The sequence below is a fragment of the Myotis nattereri genome, assembly GCF_964212035.1.
Source record: "Myotis nattereri genome assembly, chromosome: 5".
NCBI lineage: Eukaryota > Metazoa > Chordata > Mammalia > Chiroptera > Vespertilionidae > Myotis > Myotis nattereri.
In genome coordinates, this window is record NC_138080.1 from 54,671,038 (window position 1) to 54,684,742 (window position 13,705).

The 13,705-nt window shown below is 38.6% G+C and overlaps 1 protein-coding gene across 5 annotated transcripts in view; it reads left to right on the top strand.

Annotated features, from left to right (window-relative positions):
* LRBA (LPS responsive beige-like anchor protein) overlaps window positions 1-13,705 on the top strand; it is a gene marked incomplete at its 5' end in the record, with an annotated part of 554,145 nt that overhangs the window by 79,900 nt on the left and 460,540 nt on the right. For all 5 annotated transcript variants that reach the window (XM_081090942.1, XM_081090941.1, XM_081090943.1 and 2 more), the window contains 5 exons: window positions 6,649-6,741; window positions 7,919-8,027; window positions 8,447-8,528; window positions 10,793-10,916; window positions 11,219-11,411. In XM_081090942.1, coding sequence (XP_080947068.1) covers window positions 6,649-6,741; window positions 7,919-8,027; window positions 8,447-8,528; window positions 10,793-10,916; window positions 11,219-11,411 — 601 coding nt within the window. The remainder of the gene's footprint in view (window positions 1-6,648; window positions 6,742-7,918; window positions 8,028-8,446; window positions 8,529-10,792; window positions 10,917-11,218; window positions 11,412-13,705) is intronic.

Consider the following 13,705-nt stretch of genomic DNA (forward strand, 5'->3'; position numbering starts at 1 on the left):
TCTGCCTTTTGGTTTCAGATAGTCACCTTCTCACTTATATGTTCATTTGACCTTTTCTTTATGTGTTTATGTATGGAATCAGGGACCCACTCATAGGATTTCATTTAGTCTTAATTGACCCATCTCCAAATACAACACTGGGACTTAAGGACTTTAACATGAATAAGGGGTGGGCACACATTCAGTGCATAACTGTTATCAGCAAAACAGTACTTTTGTTTTCATGAGAAGGTTTTGCGCCACAAAAGTTTAACAACTATTTTGCTGGATGATCAGGTACAGTAACTAATTTAATGACCTAGTTATAATAAATTTCAACCATCAATTCTCTATTACAAATTCTTTATTTGGGTACCTTTCTCTGATGACATATGATTTGGAGCATATTTTCATATGCTTATTTGCAATCTGTATATCTTTTTTGGTGAAGTATCTATTAAGTTATTTGGCCTATTTTTAAATCAGGTTGTTTGTTTTCTTACTGTTGAGTTTTAAGAGTTCTTTGCATATTTTGAATAAGTCCTTTGTCAGATGTGTCTTTTGCAAATATTTTTTCTCGGTCTTGTCTTCTAATTTTCTTGATGTTGTTTCTGGCAGTAGTTTTTAATTTTAATGAAGTCCACTTTATTTCTTGTTGGATCGTTCTTTGGTGTTGTATCTAAAAAAGGATCACAGTTCCCAAGATCATCTCAGTTTTCTCCTGTGTTGTCTTCTAGGAGTTTTATAATTTTGCATTTTACATGTAGATCCATTTTGAGTTAATTTTATGAAGGCTAAGGTCTGTGTCTGGATTCATTTATTTGCACGTGGATGTCCATTTTTTTCATCATTTGTTGGAGTATCTTTTTTTTTGTATTGCCTTTGCTCCTCCCTTATCAAATTGGTTGACTGTATTTATGTGGGTCTCTTTCTAGGCTTTTTATTTCTGTTGCTTGATCTATTTGTGTAATTTATTTTTTGCAGGGGGGCAACACTACACTGTCGTGATTACTATAGTTTTATAGTAAGTCTTGAAGTCAGGTAGCATCGGTCCTATAATTTTCTTCTAGGCTTTCTATTCTGTTGCTTGATCTATTTCTGTATTTTTTTGGGAGAGGGCAATACTATACAGTCATGATTACTGTAGTTTTATAGTAAGTCTTGAAGTTAGGTAGCATTGGTCTTATAATTTCCTTCTTCTCTTTCAATATTCTTTTGGCTACTCTGGGCTTTTGCTGTCCATATAAACTTTAGAATGGTTTGTCTATATCCATGAAATAACTTACTGTGATTTTGATTGGAACTACATTGAATCTATAGGTCAATTTGGAAGAATTGAGCTCTTGAGAATATTGATTGTTCTTATTCATGAACATGGATTTTCTTTTCATTTATGTAGTTCTTTGATTGTGTTCATTATTTTTGTAGTTTTCCTACATAATTTTGGTTGATATATATCTAAGTATTTCATTGTTTTGTGTGCTAATGTAAATTCTATTGTGCTTTTAATTTCACACTACAGGCCTGGTGCATTTCGTGTACTGGTGGGGTCCCTCGGCCTGGCCTGCAGGGATCAGTGGACTCCGCGCCGGCACAGCCCGGCCTTACCTGCTAGCCCGTCGGGCTCCAGCCCGCTGTCCATGTCAATCCGCACTGCGCGAAGCAGCAGGCGGCCAGGGAGGAGCCCGAGCCCAGGGGTGGGCGCCGCTCCTGCTCATTCTGGCCCCCCTGCGCCTGCCGCTGCCGCCGCAGCTCAGGTGCACTTGGGGAGTGTCAGCAGGAGAGGCTTGCTGCTATAGCTGCTCACCAGCCATGAGCCCGGTGTCTGGTGCCCGTCTGTCAGCTGAGCGGCGATCCCACTGTGGGAGCGCACTGACCACCAAGGGGCAGTTCCTGTGTTGAGCGTCTGCACCCTGGTGGTCAAAGTGTGTCATAGTTACTGGCCGGTTGTCCTGTCACTTAGGCTTTTATATATATAGACTAGAGGCCCGGTGCACAAAAATTTGTGCACAGGGCGGGGAGGGGGTGCCCCTCAGCCCATCCAGTGCCCTCTTACAGCCTGGGACCCCTTGGGAGATAATGACCTGCTGGCTTAGGCCTGCTCCCGGGTTGCAGAGGGCAGGCCCAATCCCAAGGTGCAGCCCCTGGTTGGGCTCAGAGCAGGGCCGAATGGGGAGTTGGGGCACCGCACCCTGTCATGAACAGAGCAGGGCGGATCGGGAGGTTGCGATGCCACCCTCAGTCACACTCAGGGTAGGGCCGATTGGGGGGTTGGGGCACCGCCCCCTGTCACACTCAAGGCAGGGTTGATGGGGAGGTTGCGGCGCCACGCCGTGATGCACAGAGTAGGGCCAATCAGGGGGTTGGTGCGCTGCCCCCTGTAACTCACAGAGCAGGGCCCATCAGGGGGGTTGGGGCTCCGTACCCTGTCACGCACAGAGCAGGGTCAATCAGGGGGTTGGGGAGCTCCCCCCTGTCACTCACAGAGTAGGGCTGATAAGGGAGTTGGGGCACCACCCCCTGTCACACACAGAGCAGGGCGGATCAGGGGGTTGGGGCGCCGCCCTCTATCACCCACAGAGCAGGGCCGATCAGGGGGTTGGGGCGCTGCCACTCTCACACTCAGGGTAGGGCCGATGGGGAGGTTATGGCTCTACGCTGTCACAGGCAGAGCAGGGCCCGTGGGGTGGGGGGGTTGGGGCGCCGCACCCTGTCACACACAGAGCTGCAGTGCGATCAGGAGGTTGGGGAGCTCCCCTCTATCAGGCACAGAGCAGGGCCGATCAGGGGGTTGGGGCGCCTTCCCCTGTCACGAACAGAGCAGGGCCGATAGGGAGGTTGTGGCCCCGCCCCCTGTCACACACAGAGCAGCAGGGCAATCAGGGGGTTTGGGCGCTGCCCCATGTCACGCTGATCCCGGTGCCAGGAGGCCTCGCGGCTCCGCTGATCCTGGTGCTGGGAGGCATATTACCCTTTTACTATATAGAATACAGGCCTGGTGCACGGGTGGGTGCCGGCTGGTTTGTCCTGAAGGGTGTCCTGGATCAGGGTGGGGGTCCCCAGTGGGGTGCCTGGCCAGTCTGGGTGAGGGGCTGAGGGCTGTTTTCAGGCTGGCGGGTGACTGAAGCTCCCAACTGCTCCTTTTTTTCTTTTTCTTTTTATTCTGGGCCAGCTTTAGCTCTGGCTCCAGCTCTGAGGCCTCTGTTGCTGAAAGCAGGTATCTGGTTTGTTTGGGTTCTATAATTGAAACAATGTATCAACTCCAGCTCTGAGATCCCGGCTCGCTGAAAGCAGGTTTCTGGAGTTTTGTTTAGCTTCTATATTTGTAACTATGTTTCAAACTGCAAGCTCAGAGGCTGGCGAGGCAGGCGGGGAATGTTGGTTTCCTCCCTCACTGAAGCAAGCAAGCCTCATGTTAGTTTCAAGCCGCCTGGCTGCCGGCCGCTGTCTTGGCTGGCAGTTAATTTGCATATTGCCCTGATTAGCCAATGGGAAGGGCAGTGGACGTACGCTAATTACCATGTTTCTCTTTTATTAGATAGGACTAGAGGCCCAGTGCACGGGGGGTGAGTCCCCTCAGCCCAGCCTGCACCCTCTCTAGTCGGAACCCCTCAGGAGATGTCCGACTGCCGGGGATCGGGCCTAAACCGGCAGTCAGACAGCAATCGGACATCCCTCTCACAATCTGGGACTGCTGGCTCCAAGCTGCTCAACTGCCTGCCTGTCTGATCACCCCTAACTGCCCCCCCGCCCCCTGCCAGCTTGATCACCCTAACTGCCTCTGCCTTCTGGCCTGATTGCCCCAACTGCCCCCCCTGCCAATCTGGTTACCCCCAACTGTTACCCCCTACACCAGCCTGGTCGCCTCTCACTGCCTCACTTTGCCAGCCTGGTCACCCCTAACTGTCCCACCCTGCCTTCCTGGTCGCCCCTTACTACCCCCCCTGCCAGCCTGGTTGCCCCCAAATCCCCCCACGGCCGGCCTGGTCACCCCAAACTGTCCCCCTCTGCCAGTCTGGTCTCCCCTAACTTCCGGCCTGTTCTCCCCCAATGCCCCCCTGCTGGCCTGATCACCCCCAACTGCCCCCCTGCTGGCCTGATAGCCCCATGCATCCTGCTGTTCATCATTTGGTTGTCCCTCACTAACCTCCTTGCTGGCCTTGTCGCCCCACACAGCATGCTGTTTGGTTATCCATCCGGTTGTTTCATTTTTTCCGGCCCCTGGCTTTTTATATATTAGGATTACACTTGTTCATTGTTCATATTTAGACTGTCTTATATTAACTTTGTGTTATATGATCAGTAATTTTATTTATCTGTTCATGTGATGGGTTACATTAATTGATTTTCAAATGTTGAACTAGCTTTGCATATCTGGGCAAAACCTTACTTCGTCATGATATAAATTCTTTTAATACTTTTTTTGGATTTGAATCTTTTTTTGAGGCTAAAAAAAATCTTTGTTGAGGGATACTGGTCTGTCATTTTCCTGTAATGTCTTTTTCTGGTATTGGTGCCTCAGAGACAGGTTAGGAAGTATTCTGTGAAGGATATTGTAGAGAATTGATTTAATTTCTTCCTTAAATGTTCAGTAGAATTCACCAGTGAACCCATCTGGCTCGGTTCTTTCCATTTTGGACTATTATTAATTACTTATTTAATGTCTTTAGTAGATATAAGCCTATTCAGATTATCTACTTTTTCCTTCTGTGAGTTTTGGCAGGTTGTGTCTTTCGAGGAATTGATCTCTTTCATCTAGGTTATAGAATTTGTGAGCATTGAGTTGTTGATAGTATTTTTATTATCCTTAATATGCCCATGGGATCTGTAGTGTTATCTCCTCTTTCATTTCTGGTATTAGTAAATTGGGTCCTCTCTTTTTTTTTCTTAAGTCAGCTAGAAGCTTATGGATTTTCTTTAAAGAACCAGTTTTTGGTTTTGTTGATTATCTTTATTATTTTATACTATTTTCAATTTTGTTAACTTGTATTCTATTACTAATTATTTACTATTACTTATTTTAGATTCAATTTTAATCACTTTTTCTAGTTTCCTAGGGTTGATTACTGATTTTCGTTCGTCCTTCTTATTTAGTATATGCTCACATAGCAGTTATATCCAATTGATTGATGATATTGTTGAATTTATCTATGTCCTTACTGATTTTCTGCCTGCTGGGTCTGTCCATTTCTGAGAAAGGGATATTGAAGTCTCTAACCATGATAGTGAATTCATCTATTTCTCCTCACATACTTTTACACTTTATTGTTAGGCATACACATGTTAAGGACTATTATTTCTTCTTTGGAGGATTGCCATGTTTATCATTATGTAATTCCTTTCTTTATCTCTGATAACTTTCCTTACTTTGAAGTCTGCTCTGTCTGAAATCAGTATAGCTACTTTTGCTTTCTTTTGATTAGTGTTAGCATGGTATAGTGGGGCCTTGACTTACGAGTGTTCCGACTAACGAGTTTTTTCGAGATACGAGCCGTCTTTCGGCCGATTTTTTGCTTTGAGTTGTGAGCTAAAATTCGGGTTATGAGCCAGCTTCAGATACCCCACCGCTAGTTGGCGCAGCGAACGTCACAGTGAACACCACAACATCAGCCCAGCATCACGTGTCTCACTTGTTCACTTTAAGATTTGACATACGAGTAATTTGAGTTACGAGCTCTGTCACAGAACGAATTAAACTTGTAAGTCAAGGCCCCACTGTATATTTTTCCTCACTTACTTTTAATGTATGCGTGTCTTTATATTTAAAGTGGGTTTTTTTTTTTAAATCCTAACCCAACGATATTTTTCCCAATGATTTCTAGAGAGTCGAAGGGAGGATGGAGGGGGAAAGGGGAAAAGAGAGGGAGAGAGAGAGAGAGGAAGAGGAAGAGAAACAGGAACATGGATGTGAGAGACACATCAATTGGTTGCCTTTTGCACACACCCCTACCAGGACTAGGGAACCTGCTGCTGAGGTACATACCCTTGACTGGGAATCGAACCCTCGACCTTTTAATTCATAGGTGGACACTCTAACCTCTGAGCCAAACCAGTTAGTGTTAAAGTCATATTTTTTTAAGACAATTTACATATATAAAAGCCTAAGCTACCATTACGACTGAACGACTAGAACAACCGGTCGACTGGTCGCTATGACGTGCACTGACCACCAGGGCGCAGACGCTCAATGCAGGATCTGCCCCCTGGTAGTCAATTGCGCTCCCACAGTGGGAGCCCCGCTCACCCAGAAGCTGGACTCATGGCTAGCGAGTACAGCTGTGGCGGCGGGAGCCTCTCCTACTTCCTTGGCATCTCTACCAAGTGGTGGCAGCAGCGGCAGCAGAGCTGCACCTGCCCTGGCTGGGGCTCCTTCCCTGCCACCTGCCACTTTGGCACTGCTACATCCCTCTTGGGGATGGTCGGACCTGGATTGTGAGAGGGCGCAGGCTCGGGTGAGGGACCCCACCCATGCACGAATCTGTGCACTGGGCATCTAGTAAAGTGGTAAGTGTTTTAAAATGTTATAAATGTATATTAAATTCACCCATATCTTGAAATTAGATTTATAATCATATGAGTATGAAAAAATTTAGACATATATACATATATATTTTAAATCTTTTGAATACAATCCTCAGAGTATTTTTTTCTTAATTTTAATTCATTCAGGGTAATCTATAAACTTTTGGCATCAACAAGTGAAGGAATCAGAGTGCAAGCTCTCAAGGCAATAGGCTATTTTTTAAAACATCTGGCCCCAAAGTAAGTATGCATAAAATTTAAAATGAACTGTAGAATATTACTTACTTATTACAAAAAGTAGTCTCTTTTGTTTAATTTTGTTGCTAAACTATTTAAACATAATCTTGTTTATACACATTAGAAATAAAGGAGTAGCAGTATATTGTTTGTCTTCTATGACACTTATTTGAATTTTTCATTTGTTTTTGTTCATTATGGGAACACATGTATAAATTGAATTCTAGATACATTGGAAGACTTCATTTCAGTTGACTTGATCATCGTTTGCTTTATCTGTACTACAAAACTGCCATATTAACCTGGGTGTTTGTCACATAATGTGTTCTGCTGTATGTATAATTAAAAACGAAAACTTCCTTATTTTTAGTTGAATGTGGACATTTTTATTTTACCTGTAGTTCCTTGTACCAGGTTTATTATGAAAATAATAAACCTTGTAGGTTTATTATGAAAATTAACAATTTTCGTGGTAGAAAAGTGTTGTTAAACTGTGGTTTTTATGTTGAATCCCTGGCTGCCTGTAAATAAAGTTTTATTCTAACACAGTCACAAGAATTTATTTGTTTATTACCTATAGCAGTTTTCATGTTACAACAGCAGTGTTGCGTTGTTGCTACAGAGATTATATGGTTCACAAAGTCTAAAATATTTGCTATTCAGCCATTTGCAGAAAAAAATGGACAAACTCAGGTATAAAATTAAAATTTACAATTCAGTTTCTGAAGAATTTCTTGGAAGTTTAGTTTTGGTATATTTATTTTCACGCTATTAATTTTCTTAATTTCTTTTGCCTTTTTCTCCACATTGTTTTTCTACTTAACCTACTTTACTGGGTTTTAGATTTTCATCCACAGTAGAGGTTATTAGCTCAGTACTGACAGAGAATAGCAACTAGTTAATAAATAATTGCCCTGAAGATTTTGGTGGAGATTTTGGCTATGTTGTGCATAGTTAGTTTTGCAATTTTTAAAACTTTAGCTGTGATTATACTGTAGTTTGTATTTCTCTCCTTAAAGATTTTATGGCCTTACAAGTTCGAGGGTGAAGAAAATTGGGAGAGTTACTGAGTTGGAATTGTTGGTCATGTGAAATACATTTTCGTGTCTCCTTCAACATACATACTAAGTAGTGGATAATAAGACTGTGCGTTTGATTATTTCTTTTTGTGTCATCACAGAAGAAAAGCTGAAGTCATGCTTGGACATGGATTGTTTTCATTGTTAGCTGAAAGACTCCTGCTTCACACAAATTTAATCACAATGACCACGTATAATGTCCTGTTTGAGGTAGGAATGTAGTTAGAATTTAATTTTACTAATTTCTTACAATAAAAATGCTTGTATAATGAGTTGATAGTGTATAAATGAAATAAGATCATTTAGGTTTGATGTACAATTTTGAAATTAGTTATATAAAAATGAGATGTGGCTGCATCTTAATAAATCTGTTATTATGTGAATTATTAAGCATGTGGTCTTCTTTTTTAAAGTATTTCTTCCATTGTATCGAGTATTTGGTGTCTCATTTTATGATTAAGTAAAAATAGAGTTATAATGTTGAAATCATTTAATATAATGTAGAAGGTATTTACCATGATAACATTGTACTATTTAATTAACATTGTTAAGTGCTGTACTTAAAGTTCATTAATGGGGATGGTAATACAGTGATAATGATAATACAGTCTATTGTTTTACTTCTGTAGATTCTCATAGAACAGATTTGTACACAAGTGATACGTAAACAGCATCCAGATCCTGATTCTTCAGTAAAGATACAAAATCCTCGTATGTATTTAATATACTTTTTAAAAATTCGTTTTTGATTGCATAAGTTTAAGATGTTCAACTTAATGATGGTTGGTATATGTATATAATCTGAAATGTTTATCACAATGAGGTTAGTTAACACATCTATCACTTCATAGTTGGATATAATTTTGTGTGTGTATGTGTGGTGCAAATGTTTAAGATCTCTCTTTGCAACTTTCATATGTTCTGTACAGTGTTGTTAACTGTGGTCATTGTGCTTTATATAACATCTTCAAGCATGGGCACCCTATAACTAGACATTTGTACCCTCTGAGTGAACACCTTCATCCATTTCTCCCAGTTCCCTTTTTTTTTTAATACTTTTAAACTATGAAAAACCTAAGGTTAATATTGTTGAAAACACATTAAAGAATATTTCATTACAGGCAGTGATACAACATTAATTTTATTTGTGTTTGATGTTGAATTTATCTTCAAATTGACCTTAGGTTATGTGGAAATGTTTATATAGAGATTTTGAAGAATTATATGCATAAGATCTTGATTTAATGTATGTTCAGATTTTCAGTAAAGTTTTGATTGCACAATTTAGTTAAATTACATGAACCATGGAGATGGCTTTCATCTTAAATTACTGTCAATTTAAGAATACTAAATTTGAAATAGAAAACTGCCTACTTTATTGTTTATGAACTTAGTCTACTTAACGGTTTTTTCTTTTGATATTTAGAATTTTTAAGTACCTGTACATTTTCATCTTGGTTTTTAAGATTATTGACATTAAAATAACTGGTTTGTGGATTTTTGAAATCTAATTACTTTTTGTGTGTTAAATTGTGTTTGTGGTATTCTATTTTACTACCCGTTTTAAAAAAAAAATGTATCTGAAGTTTAATTTTTTTTAGCCTTCAGGGAGAAAATCTTGAAAATATAACATAATGTAATATAATATAAAATATATTTTATGTGTTTATGGGGAAGATGACTTACTTAAATAAGAATTTTAGAGTATTATTGTCTACATAATATACTATCTTAGAAAAGACATACTTGGTGTTTAAAAACATAGGCTGCTTGGCTTTCAGCCTTGTCTATATGTCATGATAGTTTTGTGACTTTGGGTAAATTACTTTGATTTCTGTGTGCCTTAGTTTTCTTATCTGTAAAATGAGGGTAATAATAGTATATAGCTATCATTATATAACGATTAAATGTGTTAATACTTGTATTTTATTAAAACAGTTCCTCACAATAGTATATTCTAAAACTTAGTGGCTGTCATCATCATCATCATCATCATCATCATTATTTTAATTATCATTGTCATTGTAATCACTGTTTAGGTAGAGAAATTTTGGATTTTCATTAGAAGAATTAAGATGTTATTCCCCAAATATGGTTAATTGTATGATAAAGTATCTTTATGTTTGATAATTTAAACTTAGTGCTTCAGAACCACCAAGAACCTGAGCAAAGGCTGGCTTAGAATTTCTAAATTTTTAATGGGGTAAAACTTTGATGTATTTAATTTAAAATTCAGTGTTTTAGATGTTTTGTTTTTAAGTTATGGATTTAAGCATGCATTTTAAAGAATTTATTTTTTTAAAGCTTAATGTAAGAAATTTAGGCACCAGTGTCACCCCAATAAATTCAATAAGAATTGAAAAGTTATCTTAAAAAAACTTAGACCATTTTGTTTAAGACCACTATATAGTAGTTTTATTTGTATTTGTTCAGGGTATTGTGTAGGTTTTTAATTTCTTTGGGTTTTTTTTTTTTGTTACTAATTTTACTTTTAAAACTATGGAAGAAAAATCTTGATATCTTTTAAAATTCATGATGATAAAGAAAAGGGTATGTGCATACCATAAATTTTGTTGAAGAAGTTGAGAATTTATTCTCTTTTTCTGAGATTTTAGATATAGGGTTGTTTTATTTTTTAAGATCAACTTTATTAATTGGCTGAGATTAGGGAGAGTTGTTAGTAGTTTTACCATTATTTAATTTGTTCATAATTTAATTTCATTCATTATAACCTTTTTAAATTCAACTTTTACACATTGTAGTTGTGATATTTAAAAACATTCTTGTTTATGGATGCTTGCTAATGAACATAATGTCATTCTCAACAGATTATGATTTTTTTTATACCATAAAAGAGGATGTTTTTAGTAGACATTTATATCAGGGAAGTGAAACATTCCAATATATGGATGATATTCCATTAAGAAAATTTTCTAGTGTTCTGGTTTTTTACTGATTTATGAATTGTCTTACAGAGATACTAAAAATAATTGCAACCCTCCTTCGAAATTCTCCTCAGTGCTCAGAGAGCATGGAAGTTCGCAGAGCTTTTCTTTCTGACATGATTAAACTTTTTAATAACAGTAGAGAAAATAGAAGGTAAGAATACGAGAAAGTATTTATTTGCAGTCTTCAAGTCCAGCTTTGAATAAGCCCATTTGTTCTAAGAAAAATTGCTTTAAAAAACACTGTGAAATGAATTTTCCATATGCTTTTGTCATTAAGGGCATATAAGTAATATACCATATAGTTAAATTGAGCTTTCAGTACCACATTCTTTAATTGTTTTGAATACGTAGGTAAAGGTGGATGTTTTAGTTTTTTTGTTCTGAACTTTTTCTTTTTAGAATTCTTTCAGATGATTTATTTTAAGTAATTCAGTATCCTCTTATAATTTTCAGAAGCTTGCTACAGTGTTCTGTGTGGCAAGAGTGGATGCTTTCTCTCTGCTACCTTAATCCTAAGAATTCTGATGAGCAGAAGATAACAGAAATGGTGTATGCCATATTCAGAATTCTACTTTACCATGCAGTCAAATATGAGTGGGGTGGTTGGCGTGTGTGGGTAGACACCTTATCAATTACGCATTCAAAGGTAAGCTTCTTTACGAAAGACTATTTTAGCATTTTAAATGTCTATAATTTTGAGTTTTACTCATTTAAAATCAAGGGAAAAAAGGCAGATTATCCCCTGAAAGTGAAATGAACAATTAAAACAAGGAATAACTAAAAATAAAGTATTCACAATTTCTTCAGAAACAAAAGTTTTTCCCCCAAATGTTATTTTTATGTGTGCTTAATAAAGTGAAACCTCATGAAACAGCATATTTTCCAGTAAATGTATTCTGATGTGGTACTTCGAATTTTATAGTGGTTTGAAACTTTTGAACACAAGATGGCGTAGTATATTCAAAGATGAGAGGTTATTGCTCTGTGTAATGTGGTTGAGTAAACAGAAAAGCTCTGGCAAATGTTTGCGTTCTGGTCATGTTTCAGCCAGTTAAAAAATTGGTTTGGAAAAATTTTATTTTATTTTTTTACCTTAAGCCACTGTAAGTTAGTTATTTATATACAGCATATATATATATATATATATATATATATATATATATGCTGTATATAAATATATATATATTTATATATATATAAATGCTATATATAAACATATTTGTTTAAAATTTTTAATGAAATATTCTAGATGCAAAAAGGTAGAAGGAATAATGTACCTATTACTATTTATGAAATTGGGTTTCCTATCCCATTTGATTTGTATACCATTGTTAGATTCCCATCTCCCTCACTAACATGAATTTGGTGTTTTTATTATTTCTGTCTTATTTTTAACAACATATATATTACTCTAAACAATTCCATTTTTTCATGTTTATGTTTAACATAGTGATACCATATTAAATGTGTTTTTCTGCAACTTACTTTATTTACTTATTGTTTGAGATTCATTCATATTGACCTGTGTGGTAGTGTTCATTTTCTCATTTGTATTGTATTCCATGTATGAGTTTACCCATTTAACAATTGATGAGCTTTTTTGATATATGCTGTATTTATTTGGAAGTTTCTCTATATATTTCTAGAAGTGGAATTGCTGACTTCTATGATGTAGATTTTGAACATTATAACTGAAATTCTTTCCCAGTGGTGTATTAGTTTACATTCTCAACAGCAATAAGTTCTCATTGCTTCATATTTTCTCATCACTTGGTATAGCTGGAGTTTTAAAAACTTGCAGAGTGGGTGAATTTTAAATGCTATACCACCATAATATTAATTTGCATTTTCTTGTTTTGTGTGAGTTCTTTATATATTCTTGGTCATAACCATTTACTAGTTATGTTTATGAATGGCTTCTGGCAATTTGTGGCTTATCCATTTCTGGAATATTATGTCATTTGTCTTCTGAGGAAATTTTACATTTCATATAATGTAAAATTTATTTCTTTTATGGCTTATACTTTTTGTATTTTATTTAACTTTATACTCAGAAGGATTATAAATATGTAATTATTTATATTGTTAATTGAGTAGAAGGAAGAGAAATGATAAATTTGGTACATCTTTAAGTGTTTTATTTTATTGACTACTAGAGGCCTGGTGCATGAGATTCATGCACTTTGAGGGGGCCGTCCCTCTGCCCAGCCTGCGACCTCTCACAGTCCCGGAGCCCTCGGGGTATGTCCGACTGACAGCTTAGGCCAGCTCCTCACTCCTGCCTGCTGCTCCTACCTGCGGCTCCTGCTCATCCCGGTCCTGCTGCGCCTGCTGCAGGCTCGCACCATCAGTCCCGATCAGGAGCAGCTCGCAGCGCCACAGTGGGGAGCAGACCTAAGCCATCATTCGGACATCCTTAGTGCTACTGTGGAGGCAGCAGAGGCTCTTGCCACTGCTGCTGTGCTCGCCAGCAATGATCCTGGCTCAGGGCTTCTGGCTGAGCTGCACTCTCCCTGTGGGAGCACACTGACCACCAGGGGGCAGCTCCTGCATTGAGCATCTGCCCCCTGGTGTTCAGTGTGAGTCATAGCACTGGTTCCGCCATTTGGTCAATTTGCATATATTAGCCTTTGTTATATAGGATTATAGTTATTACTCTGGAATATTTTGACATTGAATTGGAAATGCATTGCCAGTTCTTAAATATGTGTGTGTGTGTGTATTTATGTGTGTGTGTGTGTGTATGTGTGTGTGTGTGTGTATATATATATATACACACACACACTAGAGGCCCGGTGCACAAAAATTTGTGCACTCGGGGGGGAGGGGGGGGTCCCTCAGCCCGGCCTGTGCCCTCTCGCAGTCTGGGACCCCTTGGGAGATAACGACCTGCTGGCTTAGGCCTGCTCCCGGGTGGCAGAGGGCAGGCCCAATCCCAAG